Here is a 16,586-nt window from a genome sequence, read left to right as displayed (position 1 = left end):
GCCACTATAGCACATGCTCGGATTCAACAAATTCAAACTTTGCAAGTCTTGAAGCTTAAATAGCTATCAAAGGCTGTAGTTTTTGAACTTAGTTGAGCCTTGCATCACGTCTTAGTGAGCATTGCAATCATAACTAAAGAAAATCAATAAAACACGCCTCACTACTTCGAGGATCCCTAACCTGTTCTTACATTATATTTCATTTTACTGCGCATTTCTTTACTGTTGAAAAGTCATTCAATACAGATATCTTTGCTTGTTAGTTATTTGTGTTGTAGGAAGCTTGTGTTTGTGCACCACTCGGTTCTTAAACAGCCCTCTTAGCTGCGGTGAACCGAGCCCAGTCCACCAAAATATTTCTTTGGCCCAAGATCCTTGGGCCACTAAGGTGAGAAGAAAAAAAGCCATTCTCACAAGGTGGTAGATTGACATTGCTTAAAAGTGCGTTATCTAGCCTCCTTTATATATATATATATATATATATATCTCTTTTCACCATTTCTACACATGTGGCTAACAAAATTGAGAAGTTGCAAAGGGATTTTTTGTGAGGTGATTCTAAGACACATTTTTTAGGATGGAATGAGGTGTGTATGCCTACTGCCAATGGCAGTTTAGGAATTAGGAAACAGACCATGGGGGGGGGGGAGGGGGTGGACCTCCAAGCTAGGAAGGGGTGTGGTTTGTGGAGAAGTATCTGGATGGGTTGTGAAGATTTTAGCAAAAAAACATCTAGTTTAAGGTTGGGGTGAGGAATAGAATGAAATTTTGGACAGATCAATGGTGTGAGGATCTTCCTCTCCCATTGGCTTTTCCAGTCTTGTACAATTTTGCTGCTAATAGAGCGGCTTTTGTAGACTCTTCTTTGATATGCCAAGGAGCAGGGGATAGGAGAACTTGAGATATTTGTTTCATTTAGGGTCCTAATGACTGGGAGGCAGATGAGGTGGATGATTTCTTTCGATTCTTGGCATCCAATTTACCTTCAGTGATGGATGGTGATTGTATGAGATGGAAGTTAATGAAGAATGGAGATTTTAATATTCGTTTGTTTTATCATAAGTTACATGGTTCTTCCTCCGTTGTTTTTCCATGGAAAGGTATTTGAAAGGTTAAGGCACCCTGGCATGTCTCTTTCTTTGTTTGGATAGCCGCATGGGATAAGATTCTCACGGGAGATAAATTGCGGGTTAGGGGCTTTGATTTCATTGACTAGTGCATCATGTGTCATTTTTGTGGGGAGACAATGGATCATTTGTTGTTACACTATGGAAAGACATATCGACTGTGGAGCTTTGTCTTTAGAACTTTTGGGATTTCGTGGGATCCCTCACGTTTGATGACAAATTTTCTTTTTAGTTGGTGGAATTGGTTGGGGAAGTATTCTTCTCACATTTGGAATTTAGTTCTGTTGTGTTTGATGTGGTACATTTGGAGGGAATACAATCAGCGGACTTTTGAGGACTTGGAAAGATTGGATGACCAGTTGCTTACTCTCATTTCTAGCTTCCTTTTTGATTGGTCTAGGACTTGAGAACTCATATCTAGTGATTCTCTCCCTTCGTTCCTTAGCTTTCTCTTTCTTTGTAATTAGTGCTTCTTCTTTTTTTTTTTTTTCTTTTTTTGATATGCTTTCGTGCTACTTTGCATTTAGCAGTTTTTTGAATATGCATATTTCTTACTTATAAAAAAAAAAAAATTGAATAGAGATTGAATCTTTATTCAAATAATATCATCATGTTATCAAATAATTGGCAATATACTATAGAATATGGGTAGAAGAAGTAAGTCAAGTCTACATACAAAATAGACATAGCAAGGGTCACAAATTTGTGATTTCACAATCTATTGTGGACATGTTCGACTTCCGGAAACTGCTTAAACATAGAATGAATCGTAATTCAAATAATATTCCACCCTCATATAAACTGAAAACATCATAAATGCTATGGATGCATGCAGGATTATTTTTGACATGTGAAACCAGCAATACTAAGGGCCTAGTTTCTTTCTTTCCAAATCTTCCAGGCTAACAAGGACCAATTTAGATTTATCCAAAAAAAGAAAAAAAGAAAAAAAAAAAAATGGACTTTGGAAAATCAAGAAGAAAAAAAAAAGGAAAAAAGAATGTGACATAATATTAATATTTCTTCATGATAGGGAGAGAATAAAAGTTTTTTTTTTTTGGGTACATTGAAAACCAGCCAACCCCAAAATTTCAACACTAAGGTTCTGTTGTTATTATTAACATTGAAAACCAACAATATCAAGGGCCATTTTTAGGATTTAACAATATTTTTTGGGTGATTATTTTGATCATTGTATTAGCCATAAGTTCTTGTTTGAAGTTATAAATATTTCTCTCTAGCTAGAGCTTTTGGCTGGTAACCTGAATTGGCATTTTTTTTTTCCCAGGATCTGTGCAATGAATAGATTTGGGATTTTTAAATCAAACTTCATTGATATGTACAGATAAATATTCTTTGTATGGGGTTTATGTACTAGCCTTTAAAAGAAGTTGAATGTCTACAATAGGGGATGGCAATGAAGAAGGTTTGTTTGAAGCTCTGCTTTGGTCTGTCCTGCCTTTAACTGGTTAGGGGTGGGTTTGGATTTAAATAACGAAGCCTGCTGGTTCAAAGAAACTCTTGGTTTTGACTCAACCCGTCCCACCCCAAATTGTTTATGTTGTGTATGAATATTAGCTTTCCAGTTAAGCTTCTGCACTACGTACATTAGTTTTTAATGCCATAATATACCTTGGAATTGATTCTTTCATCGCGTACTTAATTTAATTTTGTGCCAATTTCTAATTGTTTCTGTCCTTTCTGGGGGGGACTCATGCAACAATTGGATGCCTGAACAAAAACCTGATTCTGCCCAATGACTCTCTTTTCCATCTTTGGGTGTTTAGAAATCAAATATTTAGTGAGCGTTTGGATTCAACTGAATCTTGCGTCTGCGATTCACATTTTCCCTTTTTTTTTTTTCCCTGCACATGAATAGTAACATCACATGGGTTCACTGTACAAGGGACAAAAAATACTGTTTACACACTGTTCATCACTGTTCACAGCATTGTTCACGCACTAAAAAATATTAAAAATGGTCCCTACAGTACTATTCACATATTTAAAAATTATTTTGCTATAGTGTTTTCAATTTTCAGTTTTTAGTTTCAGCAACAATAAGTTTAATCCAAACGGACCCTTAATGGTCTACTGATGCAGGAGGCATAAAGAGATCTTAATTTTAATTTATTTTAATTTTCTATTTTGTAAGCCAAATGTATATTTATTTGTGAATTATATTTTAACTAGATGATGTCTCGTGCGATGCGTTGACTACTTTACAATTTTATTTGAAATTATGTTTATGCATATTAAGACCTACATATGATGCTTATTTTTTTTATTTTTTATTTTTGTATGATATTTATGTTTGCCCACAATATTGTTGGATACTTTATACTTGATTTTCTTAATTCATATTTTATTAAAAAAATTCTATAATACTATAAGACTATAACATATTATAATATTTACAATAAAAGCAAATTTTATTTTTTAAACCGATTAAATGATTTTGAAATCTATAAATAAAAATTTAAAGCACAAAATATTTTTATATTCTAAAATTACCTAAATTTAAGTAACCTCTCAAATACTTCCTCAACCACTCTATTCTCACAACCAAATATGGAGACCTCAATTGTAAACACCCAATTCATTATTTCAATGAAATTAAGGAAATTATTTGTAAGTATCCACATAAAGAGAACGTGATTAAATAAAGTGAAATTGGCTAAAAGCACATCCATTTATTAATATTTAGTTTTATTTTTTTTAGTTGAGCTTCTGTATCCTTTAAAAAAAAAGGGAAAATACTTTGAAATCATCATCGATTTTTATTTTTATCACTATGGCTCATACAACACAAAACAGCAGTACAAAACCTACAAAGAAACTTACAAATTATGAATTCTAACACAAAAAAGAAGAAGAAGAAGCTAACTTCATAAATAATCAATTAGAATTTTCCTTTCTCTTTTTCTTTTTCTTTAGTTCTAAAACAAAATACATTTATGACTTTCCCAAACCAAAGTTCCAAAGATTCAGAGCGAATCACAATCTTTATAAAATCCACAATGTCCGACTTCAACATTAAAACAGTAAGCTACCATCAATGAATAAAAAAATGTAAGCCCCCTTTTTTGGTTATAGCCTACTCATACAGATTAGAATCAAATGGTACCACAATGTTGGAGTTATGTAGATGTCATTGAACAGTTGAAGGTAAATAACACCGTTTTTTGTCTTAGTGTATTTGAGATGTGATAGGATGAAGGGCTGTGGGCATGTGTATATAAAAGAGTAGAAGTGAAAAGGGGGAATGGAAATGGAAAGAGTTTTTGTGTGTGAGACAAGGGAAAAGTCTTGAAATATTGAACCAAATAAAACAAATAGCAATCTTAAAATATTGAATAAAAAATGTAACAAAAAGTAATCTTGAAATATTGAACCAAAGGAAAAAAAGAGTCCCTATTTTAATTTTTTTTTTATATCTTTGATGTGACTTGAGAGTATTTTTCTCTTCATAAAGTGCGCCACATGGCAGAAACTTATGCTTTCCTGCATGAGGTCCTTGCTTATATATATTGATGATATTGATATTGATTAGGTGTTATTTAGGTTGAGAGCACTAGTATCAAGTGTGCTAAATGTTAAATTTTTAGAATTTGGCACACCAGGCACCAAAAATCAAACCTCATTACATGTGTCATATGCCAAAAGTTTTAGCACATAGCTACAATACACTTCTACTAGTAGAAGTGTACTATATCTATGTGCTAAATATTTTTTGTAACAGTTTCTCTTTCCTCTCTACTAACTCTTTCTCTCATCTCTCTCATATACCTCTCTCCTCTCTCTTTATTACTTTTTTGTTTTTTAACAGATAATGGGTGTTATTTTAGGTTATTTAAATTGATGATATGTTAAAATAAGAGCTCTAATGTAGGGTATATTGTAAAATTGTGTATTAAAATAGATAAAGTAATTTTTTAGTTTGTTAAAATGACATTTTTTTAGCACAACTAATGCTGATGCTCTTAGTGATTTATTTTATTAGAGACGATGTTATCTTTAATTCAATAATTTGGACTTTCCAAGTCAATTAGAATTAGGGTATCCTGTGTTAGTTAGAATAAGGGTTTAGCACTCCTATATAAGCAAATACTATACTCCTATAAAATGTAGATTTATTTTTATGAATAAAATATCTATTGAAATCGTCTCTAGGTTCTGGTGTTGACTTCAGGCAAGCTTAGATGCTAACTCCTAGGTTATCTACCTTTATTTTTCTATTGTTTAATTAACTATAACAAAGTTCTAGCTTGTCCTGAGTGAGGTAATTGATTCATAAAATTTTTCTATGATACTACCCAAACTATGCTACCCTAGATTTTGTAGATAAGATTGGATTGCATTAATATGTGTTGTAAAAGCGTGTGTTGAGTTCAACGTCTGACGTTTAATAGGTAGATCTTGGTTGTATAAGCAGAGCCCTAATAATAACTTAACCAATCCTATTTGGTGATAGTGTAGGTGTGGTTAGTGCTTCCTCAAATCATGATAAATGATTTCTAATACCTTGATTGTTTGGATTGGTAAATTGTATGAGTGTTGTGTGGGCATGCATTGAGTCCTACATTGGGTGTACTTGGTTGAAAGGCTATAAAAGTGATTACAATGAGCCTAATCGTAATGTAACTAACATTTCGTTGTGGCTATTGAAAATTGTATCAAAGCCAACATAGTAACCATGTGGTTCAGGGGCAATGCAAGGCAACGAATGTCTTGAAAAGGACATCAATACCACCAAAGTGTTCTCAAAGTATAGTGTTTAAGCACTCTAAATTAAGAACTGTGACTTCAGCACTTTTTGCAAAAAATGTGACCGCAAACATGGTTTTTTTATTTTTTTAACTCACAATCTTCAACACATAAACACTATAAAATTTGGTTTAAACTTTGCTACCAAACAGGCCCTAACACACCCTTCATTTGAGGTTGGAGAGAGTCAACAAATTAGTTATTCTGTTAATCACAGTAAGACACTATTCTAAATTTGGGAAAAATTTCCTTTGATCAAATTCTAATCATAGTTAGTAAACTTTTTTTTAATTAAATATTACTCCTTATCGTCACTCTGTGGTCAGGAGCGGGTCAATATAACCCTTCAAATTTTAGAATATTCTATTATTCTATTATTATTATTATCATTATTATTAGAATGGTTAATGTGTTGATTTCTTCAAATCATAACAAAACATATGTAATGTAATTTTTAACTTTGAGGTGAAGTTTTGTTGCCCTGAACCAGGGAATGTCTAATTTAGACTACAATATAAAGGTCATTTGTAAACCTTTCAATTAAGAAGCAGTAACCCCAAAATCTTCACCATGGCCAAGACCAAGACCCTGACCTTCCTCTTCATTCTCTTCACCATTTTCTCAATCTCAACCCTTACCACCACCGCCACAAAAAACCATGGCTTCGCAAGAGTCTTATCTCCACATAAACTAGGGCTAAAGCGTCAGAAACTAAGCCACCTCCACTTCTACTTCCATGACATAGTCACTGGGAAAAATGCTACGGCCGTGAGAGTTGCCGAGGCTCCGGTGACAAAGACATCACCCACAGCATTCGGAGCTGTGAACGTGATTGATGACCCATTGACTATAAAGCCTGAACTGAGTTCCCAACGAGTGGGAAGTGCTCAAGGAATATATGCTGCGGCTTCGCAAACTGAGGTGGGGTTGTTAATGGATCTCAACTTTGTTTTCACTACAGGAAAGTTCAATGGTAGTACTCTCAGTTTGATAGGGCGCAATAGTGTGTTCTCGAATATCAGGGAATTTCCTATCGTTGGTGGGAGTGGGATTTTTCGCTTCGCACGCGGGTACGCTCAGGCTCATACTTACTCGTTGACGCCAACTGGTGATGCTGTTGTGGAGTACAATGTTTACGTCTTCCATTATTGATGTTTGTTTTTCACTTTTTTTTTTTTTTAATGACAAACGTTAATTGTTAGCTTTTATTTTTTATTTTTTTTAAAGCAGTTGAGTTAGTACAACAATAAGAATGATTATTGAAGAGAATAAAGGGTTCAAAGTCCCCTCTCTCATTTTGTTGTACGAAAATAAAATAAAATTTATTATATTAATTTCTTCATCTCGAGATTTAAGTGACAGTTACATTATTTGTAGTATTTCATATGTGTGATTTGAATCTCATCTTCCTCTCTCAAAAGATAAAAATTTCTACATCCCACAAATTATGAATTATAGCATAACACTATTTGATATATTATCAATGGAAAGGATTTGGATTCAACTCTCTTCTCCTATTTTCTTGTATGAAAAAAGAAATCCTCATATTAATATGTACATATCCCACAAGTCATGAATAACAATGAAAAATTTCATGACTTTCATTTGTTCTTTAGGCCCGTGTTAAGTGTTGTAATGTTTATTGGAGCCAATTTATGTCTAGGAATGATTGTTTGTGAGTGTGAATCGATCCATTCGTGAAGTAATCCGTTACGAGGTCTGTTATGAGGTTTGAAATGTTTATTGGAGCCAATCTACGAAGTTCACTTTAAAACTTGGGAGTGACAAAGGTTCGTGAAATTTCTATGAGACAGCCCTGGGGTATGAGCCCACTTCAATTAGAAGGGTCGAAAGTATTTGAGGATTAAAAGTGAGCAAATATCCCTTCAAGTACAGACCATAAAACCTCATGGTATTAATGTTGAGTTTTTGAATGCTATATTTTGAGAGCTAACTTCTCTTATTATTCTTACTAAAATATAAGATAAGAAATATTAATAATAAATAAAAAGGAGCTTCTAAATAGAAATAAAATTGTGGATTAATGTAATTCCCTTTCACGGTTTACATTCCCATCCATAACCAAGATTAGGATAAAAAGCGTAAGTTCAAGATGTGGATAAAACAGTAGTTGTCAAACTGATATTTATGAATAGCATTGTCTACGGGTTGGGTCGGGTCGGGTCGGGTCGGGTCGAGTTTGTGCCTGACTTGTACTCGACCTAATTGAGGTAGGTGACTGAAAATGTGACTCATACTTGACCAAACATAGTTGTTAGGCCTGACGGTTTGGGTTGTTGGTTAAGGGGGTTGGATTTGTTGGTTAGGCAGGTTTGGGCTTTTGATTGGGCCAATTTTGTGGATTTGCATGAATTTTTTTTTTTAGTTCTATGTTTTACGGGCCTTTTTGGCCCAAATTAATGGGCTTACTTTTCACTAAGGTTTATATATTTTTGAATCTTGTGTGTGTGTATATATATATATTAGATGAGCCACTTTTTACATCATTTATTTCAAATTGGGCCTTTAAGCTTTAGCTTGTATTAAGCCACTACACAACTTTAAATATTTTGGGCCTCCAGGACATATCAGTCCAAATTTAATGCTTCTAGTTCCCACACATAAACAAATGATGACAACAAATACACAAAATAGCATGTAAAAGCTTGGGCAAAATAGCAAACAAATAAAAACACACATGATAGCACTTTTTAACCACCAATTAAACCACACAATACAAATAAGAAATATATTCAAAATGCCTTAGCGTTAAGACCTGGGCAGTACCTTAAAAAGCCAGAAACAAATCAAGAAAACTCAATAGTCTCGTAGGCAACCTTATTATTATTATTTCTCGCTGAGACTTGAAATATGTCATATTACTCTTCATTTGAGAAATTTGGTGATAGTGTCAGTCCTCATTTTATATGTAAATATTATAGATGTTGTACACATCACTAATCAAAACCAGATTTTCTCTGTAGCAAAAAGGAACAACTTGACAAAGGAAGAAGTTTCTCAATTCCGAAATGTGGTCAAAAGACATTATTACTACAAATTTTATATTGGTGACCTGCCAGTCTGGGGATTCATTGGATGGATCAAAATGCTAGACTTAAGTGGTCGAAATGAGAGATAGTTTCTTTGCAAACATCTTCATTTTGAGGTTCATTTTAATAAGGACCGTGTAATTCAGATCAATCTCACTACAGAGTCTGTGATGGACGGATGGACCTGCCTGAGGACAGGGGATTACTTGTGGACTTCAGTTAACGATGTGATATGGAAGGAAACTGACACTATATTGGAGGAAAGGATGAGTATATACTTGCCGTATTTTTCATCAGTAGACCACTTACATATCCGCCGGAATTCGGCCGGGAATACATTTGTTATGATTCTCGTCCTAACTGGTGGCCTTGTAACATTTTACATGAGAGTCCTTAAGAAAAATTTTATGGAGTATTTATGAATGTATAAGTATTCATTTCAATTGGATGATTATCTTTCATGACTTTTAATTTATTTTATTTACTCGATTCCTTGAAAGACATACATACGATGAAGTATTAGCTGATAACCAAGAAGAGAAGGGATGGAATTTGCTGCAGTCCTTGGTTCTGGCACTCAGTTGTTTACTCTCTAAGTATTTAAGTAACAAAGTCTTGTCTTTTAAGTATTTAAGTATTCAACTATGTCCTTAAGATGAGTACATTGATAATTTTTTTGTAATTTTTTTCTGTTTGCATTTTCAGTACTGAACTAATTTTGATACTGGGATTGGTTGGCATATTTTATCAATATGACCGAGGAAAACTATTGACAGCATTGGTGGTCATATATGCAATTACATATGGAGTTGCAGCATACACATAACCTTTTCTTATTGTCAACTTGAAGGAACAAATTGGGTCTGTACTGATATATTTTTTTTAATGAAATTACCTAAGTTTTTAGTTTAAAACATCAAAAAATGCCGAATGAATTATAGGACTTTTTTTTTAGGAAACAAAATCAAAAAAGAATTACAAGCCTCTTGGCTTAACTAAAAGAGTATTCAATGAATACAAAACAAAAATACACAAATTGCAAACACAACAATGAAAGCTAAATACTCAATTTTTCCTAAGAATAGACATTAGCACCCTCACATATGGAAGGAATATATTTCTTCCCTATTTTTAGAGAAAAGTAGAGCCGAGTCAAACGTACAAGACGTAAGTGTACGGATAAGTGCCATTGGGCTAGAAAACCGTTAGAGAATTTTACTTCTCGTCACAGATATGCAACGTCTTACTTCCTAACTTACAGTATTGGAGAATTCTACTAAACATATAGAGATAAAACCCGTATTTACAATGATTAAAACAATCTTAAAATTAAAGATTTTGGTTAATCCATTAAATAAAAAATTATCTGTTAATTTTAGTTCTTATTTTTTTTTTCCATTTACTGATTTTTTTTTTTGGGGAAATTGTGAATGACTTATTTCATTTATGAAAAAAAAAAAATCCTTCATATAATTTCCAATATATGAAAAAAATTACTCGTTTGATTTTTAGAATAAAAATATAATATTTTGTATAGATAGATCATTTAAAATTTTTTATAATTATTTTACTCTGGCCGTTTAACCAGTTATTTAAAAATTTGATCCGATCACCATGGATATTTGTATTGTATGATTTTCAAGGAAGCAAAATGCTTCACTAAATTTTAGTAAAATGATTTAATGAATTGTGTGCATAATTTTAACAAAAATACATATAATCATATAACCAAAACTTTAAACCAAATTGATTAGTTTTTCCGAATTTTGACCTGACAGGCAAGGAATCTGTTGCTCACGGGATGCCTTTCTTATGGCCCTCTTCTGTTTACATTCGGTTTACTTAATATGGTTGCAATTTCTTACAAAGTAACTGCAGCTCTTCCCTTTGGAACAATCTTGCTAATAGTTGTTTTATGGATGTTTGTTGCATTTCCATTGTTCATTTTGGGTAAGACTGTTGGATACTCAATTTTTCCTAAGAATAGACATTAGCACCCTCACATATGGAAGGAATATATTTCTTCCCTATTTTTAGAGAAAAGTAGAGCCGAGTCAAACGTACAAGACGTAAGTGTACGGATAAGTGCCATTGGGCTAGAAAACCGTTAGAGAATTTTACTTCTCGTCACAGATATGCAACGTCTTACTTCCTAACTTACAGTATTGGAGAATTCTACTAAACATATAGAGATAAAACCCGTATTTACAATGATTAAAACAATCTTAAAATTAAAGATTTTGGTTAATCCATTAAATAAAAAATTATCTGTTAATTTTAGTTCTTATTTTTTTTTTCCATTTACTGATTTTTTTTTTTGGGGAAATTGTGAATGACTTATTTCATTTATGAAAAAAAAAAAATCCTTCATATAATTTCCAATATATGAAAAAAATTACTCGTTTGATTTTTAGAATAAAAATATAATATTTTGTATAGATAGATCATTTAAAATTTTTTATAATTATTTTACTCTGGCCGTTTAACCAGTTATTTAAAAATTTGATCCGATCACCATGGATATTTGTATTGTATGATTTTCAAGGAAGCAAAATGCTTCACTAAATTTTAGTAAAATGATTTAATGAATTGTGTGCATAATTTTAACAAAAATACATATAATCATATAACCAAAACTTTAAACCAAATTGATTAGTTTTTCCGAATTTTGACCTGACAGGCAAGGAATCTGTTGCTCACGGGATGCCTTTCTTATGGCCCTCTTCTGTTTACATTCGGTTTACTTAATATGGTTGCAATTTCTTACAAAGTAACTGCAGCTCTTCCCTTTGGAACAATCTTGCTAATAGTTGTTTTATGGATGTTTGTTGCATTTCCATTGTTCATTTTGGGTAAGACTGTTGGAGAAAATTGGAAAGTCGAGTTTCAGGCTCCTTGCCACACCACAAAGTTCCCAAGAGAAATTCCACCATCCCGCTGGTACAGTACTGGGGTGTTCTATGTTGAGCTTTACCACATGTTTTCTAATTTCTAGTATCTGGGGTTACAAGTTCTACAGCATAAACAGCATCATAGTTGTTGTCTTCATTATTCTTCTGATTGTCACTGCTTTGGTTACTGTGGCTTTGACCTACTTTCAGCTTGCTGCTGAAGATCATCAATGGTGGTGGAGGTACACATACATTTTTATCATATAGTCATTTGTTACTGTTGCAATTTTTTTTTTATTGCACTGAAAGTATAGATCCAAACAAAAACTTATCTTATTCATCAGTCCATGTATCTCTTTGGGAATACAACAACAGATGTAGCAAGGATCATGAAGAAATCGATAACTTAAGACAAATTCTGCCCAAACTTTCTGGACCAATTAGCTAGATTTCTTGTACTTATTGTGACACACAGTAAAATGTAAATTTTTTTTTAATGAATAATATTTTATGCAAAACACTAGAAGTACAACTGTGGAAGTTATGCAGTTGCAAGCTATATTGTAAGTGGTAGATCCTCCGCCTCTTGAAAACTGTACGGTGAAGCATTTGTTTGCTCTTTCGTAAGGGAATGCTAAGAATTGCACTTTGGTGTATAAGTTCCAAAATTTTTTACATTGCATTTGAAGAAATCTTATCACTGAATTAGTGTCAGCTGAACTGATATATAAATTATGAGTGTCGATTCTGTTGTATCACTGATCTTTTGCAATTGAAGTCCCTCAATGCCTAGCTTAGTTTATATTTATGACTAGTAGTTCCTTATTATGTTTTGATTTTGTGTAGTCTTTTGTGCACCCTTTATATTGATCAGTCACTAGATTATTGTTGGTATTTAATAGTACTAGGCCTACTGATGTTGTAAGGGATACTGATTTCTGCTAAAATAGTGTAAATGCCTACTTGAAATGGTCTTTTGTAGTGCCATCAAATGTTGTCTCAACTGTTAATATGGGCACCTATCTCACATTTTGTTAATCTGGAAGCTGCATCTTTGGACCATAGGTTTATCTACTAATCTATTGCTTATGCTTTACTAGAACCTTCTACATTTTAAAATTTTTTGTCTATCTAGGAAATTTCTTGAGCTTGAATGAGAGCTTTCAGTGCTAGTTTTATTAACTGATCAGAGTATGTATATAAATCTTTCTCAGGTCCTTTCTCTGTGGTGGATCAACAGGTTTGTACGTTTTTGGCTACTGCATTTATTATTACTATGCACTAATAAATATGTCCGGTTTGTTGCAAACCTCATTCTGCTTTGGATGCATGGCCTGCATCTGCTATAGCATCTTCCTAATGCTTGGGACTGTGGGTTTTTCTTGCCTCTTTGCTCTTTGTCCATCACATTTATGGGTCTATCAAGTTTGATTAGTGGGTCTATCAGTACTTGTGGGACTATGACTCGTTTAAGTAGGGTTCAGCTGTGCCTCAGATTTCAAAGAATGATATGAATAATGAGTGTGCTTCAAGAATGCCCCAGATTTCAAAGCATGATATGTACTATGGCAATTATTAGTTGGTCACTCCCTGCATCAGTCATATGTCAAAAACCAAACGGAAAATGTAGGGAATTCAACCGAAATTCCAACCTGTGAGAAACAAAAAAAAAAAAAAAAAAGAAAAAAAAGAAGTCTTTTATGTGAAGTTTCTTTTTTTTTTTTTTCAATCACACGTACAAGATAGTATTTATGTAATTCGGCAATTTGTCTACGTCTACGGAGTTGCAGGGATTTCATTATTATTAGGAAAAAAAATACAAAGTGCGGCTACAGTGTTTCTCTCTCTCACTAAAACATGACAACAACAAAACCCTAATCATCAAGTTGCGTTTTCTACATTCTGCACATAGGATACACAATGGGCTACAAAACGGGCCAAAAAAATTTTCTCGAGGACGACTAGCCTCATAAAATCTCCCATTAAAAACCACGCAACATTATTCGGGTCGGGTCAGATCATCAACTGGATCAAACACAACTAGGCTCCACAAAGCCCAACAGAAAAAAAAAAAAGAAAAAAAAGAAAAGAAAAAGTTATTTATTGATTTTTTGGCCTTGTTAAGGATTCTGCTGATAAGTCCTATGCTAATTTACATAATTTATATAAATACAATAATGGCAACTAAAGACAATGTTTTTGTGCATCTCATTGGAGGGTTGAAATGGGTAAGGAGAGAGGGTGAATTGGAGAATTTCCTCCCAGACAAAACTACCCATAACTTGTGAATTAATCCTAGAAGACGCACACTGACTCTACAGAATAAATTTTGATGAGATTGACCAAGTTAGGAAGTAGCAACTAGCAACAAACGAAGCTACCATGCTAAATGGCCTTACGCTTCCTAATCCCTTCTCCTTCTCTTGTCACAGGGTTGATCCCACCTCCTCCTATTAAAATTAGGAACACAAATAAATAAATAAATAAATAAATAAATAACACAATCTTACATGACTGCAATGACTGTCAAGGTCCTCAAGGATAGGGATAAGGCTGTCATGGGCAAACAAGGTACTTGGCAAGAGAACTTTGGGTTCAAAATTCATGGTTTAATGAATTTATCACATAATTCATTAAATAGGTTACATTTTTTTTTTTCTTCGAGAAATATTAAATAGGTTGCATGAAAGTATATTTTGATGGTTTTATTAATTTTCATGAAGTGGGTTGGGGGGCTTCCAAGATAGGAGGCAAATTACAGTTATTGCAAGAGAAACCTACTTTAAAAGCAACAACATGTTCAGTAGCAAAATGAGCTGCTGAGTTTAAAGATGTCTTAATTCAACAAAACTCACAACTAACAAAAGATACACTTAAATCAAAAGCATTATGAATGATAGGGAAAATAGACCAGTAGGTTGGTTCTTCCTCTTTAGAGGGCATCAAAACATATTGCATATGGTCACCCTCACTTTCCCTTGACCACGAGTTCTTTTATATCAAATCTTTCGCGTCAAATAACGGAGAAGGTATTTGGTGCCCATGTTGTACATGGTTTCAGAGTCATGATCATGGAGATTGATGTAAGCGTGATAGAAATTAATTTTCTAATTTCTTGTGGATTGGTGTAAGTAATTTATGATTTCTATTCATTTGTTTTTAATAAAAAAAAAAAAAAAAGTAACTTATAATCTGGTTCCATTTACATCAAGGTTAAGACCTTGGTATATAACAACAAATTGGTTGGTCAGTTTTACGATCGTGACAATCAAGACATCAAGTCTTTCGCTTTGGTAGTTGGTACTGTATAAGTCAATCAAGTCAATATAGACTAGTCTATATTGACTTGATCTAGTTTATATTGACTTGATTGACTTATACAGTACTATAACTTTGGGGTTTAAGACTATAACTTTAAAGTTAATATTTTATATAATAATTTTTATTATTTAAAATTCATTGTTTTTACTTTTTAATATAATTATTTTACTTAATAGATCTGCTCAAAAAAAAAAAAAAAAAAAAAAGACCCTAATAGTGATTGAGTTGGATTTATATCAATTATATATATAATGTTTTTTTATTTAGAAAATGCCAAAGTTACTATATAAACTTTACAAACTAATGTGACAATAAATCACAATAAGTAATTTTAATGAATTACTTATTGTGATTTAAATTTATAAGACTTATGTAATAAAATTTGTAACTGTTTTAGTATCACTCATTTTTTGGATTTTCTTAGGAGTAGAGGTAAAATGTACAACTCCCATGTTTCTCTAGTACGAAGCACTATTTCATGGCCTAAGTGGCATAGATTTAGAGCTGAACTTAATAGGGTGTAATTTAGGTACAGTTTTTTTAGATACTTTATATTAGGTACTCCAAATAATTTCGAACACATGATATATTGCTTATGTCTAATGATGTTTTGATTTGGTTAGTGGATTTACCTTCAACTTTTTTAATTTACCATCCATTTATGAGAAGGATTTTTCTTTACATGTGTCCTTCACCAACAAAACGATGAAGGTGCTCTAGTAGTGTATTAGAGATTTAGATGGGAGGATTCCTTGATTGGAGTGATATCTTGGGTTATTTGGTACTGCACTTTAGCGTCCATTACTCCAAATTGAAAAGAGTAACCCTTTGTTGTAGGAAGAGCTTAATGGCTAATCTTCCCCACAGACGGCACCAAACTGATGATGCCAAAATTGTCAGTTGGATCACCCGTCCAATTCGAAGCTTTAGACAATCTTGCAGTATCTGCAAGATAAAAAGAGTTGATCGAAGAGACCACCGGATTGTACTCGGTGGGGGAGCCTTCGATGCTTAAGTTAGTATCAGCCCATATCTTTTCTACTATATATAGCATTTTGTAGTGGTTTTTGACATACCTTAGCAAATGGACAGATTGTCCCTTTTATAGGTGATTTAGGTAGCCGTTGGACATAAATGAGGGTGATTACTACCCTAATTGTAACGATCTTTGTCTTGATGGGAGACTTTAAGACCTTTGATGGTCTTTATTGAATGTGTTGAGCGGTTACTCATCTTTCTTTGATGATCCACTAATGATGCAATTATCGTCCATTAAGATGGACGACCTTAATGGTTTTTATGGACTCATCAAATATTATATAAAACTAGTGTGTAGTTCTGTACAAATGCACGATTACAATTAAAAACTATCACAATTATACGATTCATATTATACTTTTTTTTTAAGAAGAGGTTCAAATTTTACACGG

The 16,586-nt window shown here is 33.1% G+C and overlaps 1 protein-coding gene and 1 pseudogene across 1 annotated transcript; both read left to right on the top strand.

Moving 5' to 3' along the window:
• Window positions 1-6,342: 6,342 nt before the first annotated feature.
• On the top strand, window positions 6,343-7,182 carry LOC112039297 (dirigent protein 22). Its single transcript, XM_024072158.2, has one exon. The coding sequence runs from the start codon at window positions 6,465-6,467 to the stop codon at window positions 7,044-7,046; it is 582 nt and encodes a 193-aa protein (XP_023927926.2). The 5' UTR covers window positions 6,343-6,464; the 3' UTR covers window positions 7,047-7,182.
• Window positions 7,183-7,699: 517 nt separating this feature from the next.
• On the top strand, window positions 7,700-13,270 carry LOC112039298 (transmembrane 9 superfamily member 2-like; annotated as a pseudogene).
• The last annotated feature ends 3,316 nt before the right edge of the window (window positions 13,271-16,586 follow it).

The sequence above is a fragment of the Quercus suber genome, unplaced genomic scaffold, assembly GCF_002906115.3.
Source record: "Quercus suber isolate HL8 unplaced genomic scaffold, Cork oak 2.0 scaffold_127, whole genome shotgun sequence".
Classification (NCBI taxonomy): domain Eukaryota; kingdom Viridiplantae; phylum Streptophyta; class Magnoliopsida; order Fagales; family Fagaceae; genus Quercus; species Quercus suber.
Note: the sequence above shows the minus strand (reverse complement) of the source record. Positions and strands in the feature narration are given on the sequence as shown.

Excerpts from the sequence above, each read along its gene's own strand:
- LOC112039297 (XM_024072158.2), top strand. The coding sequence starts at position 6,465 with ATGGCCAAGACCAAGACCCTGACCTTCCTCTTCATTCTCTTCACCATT.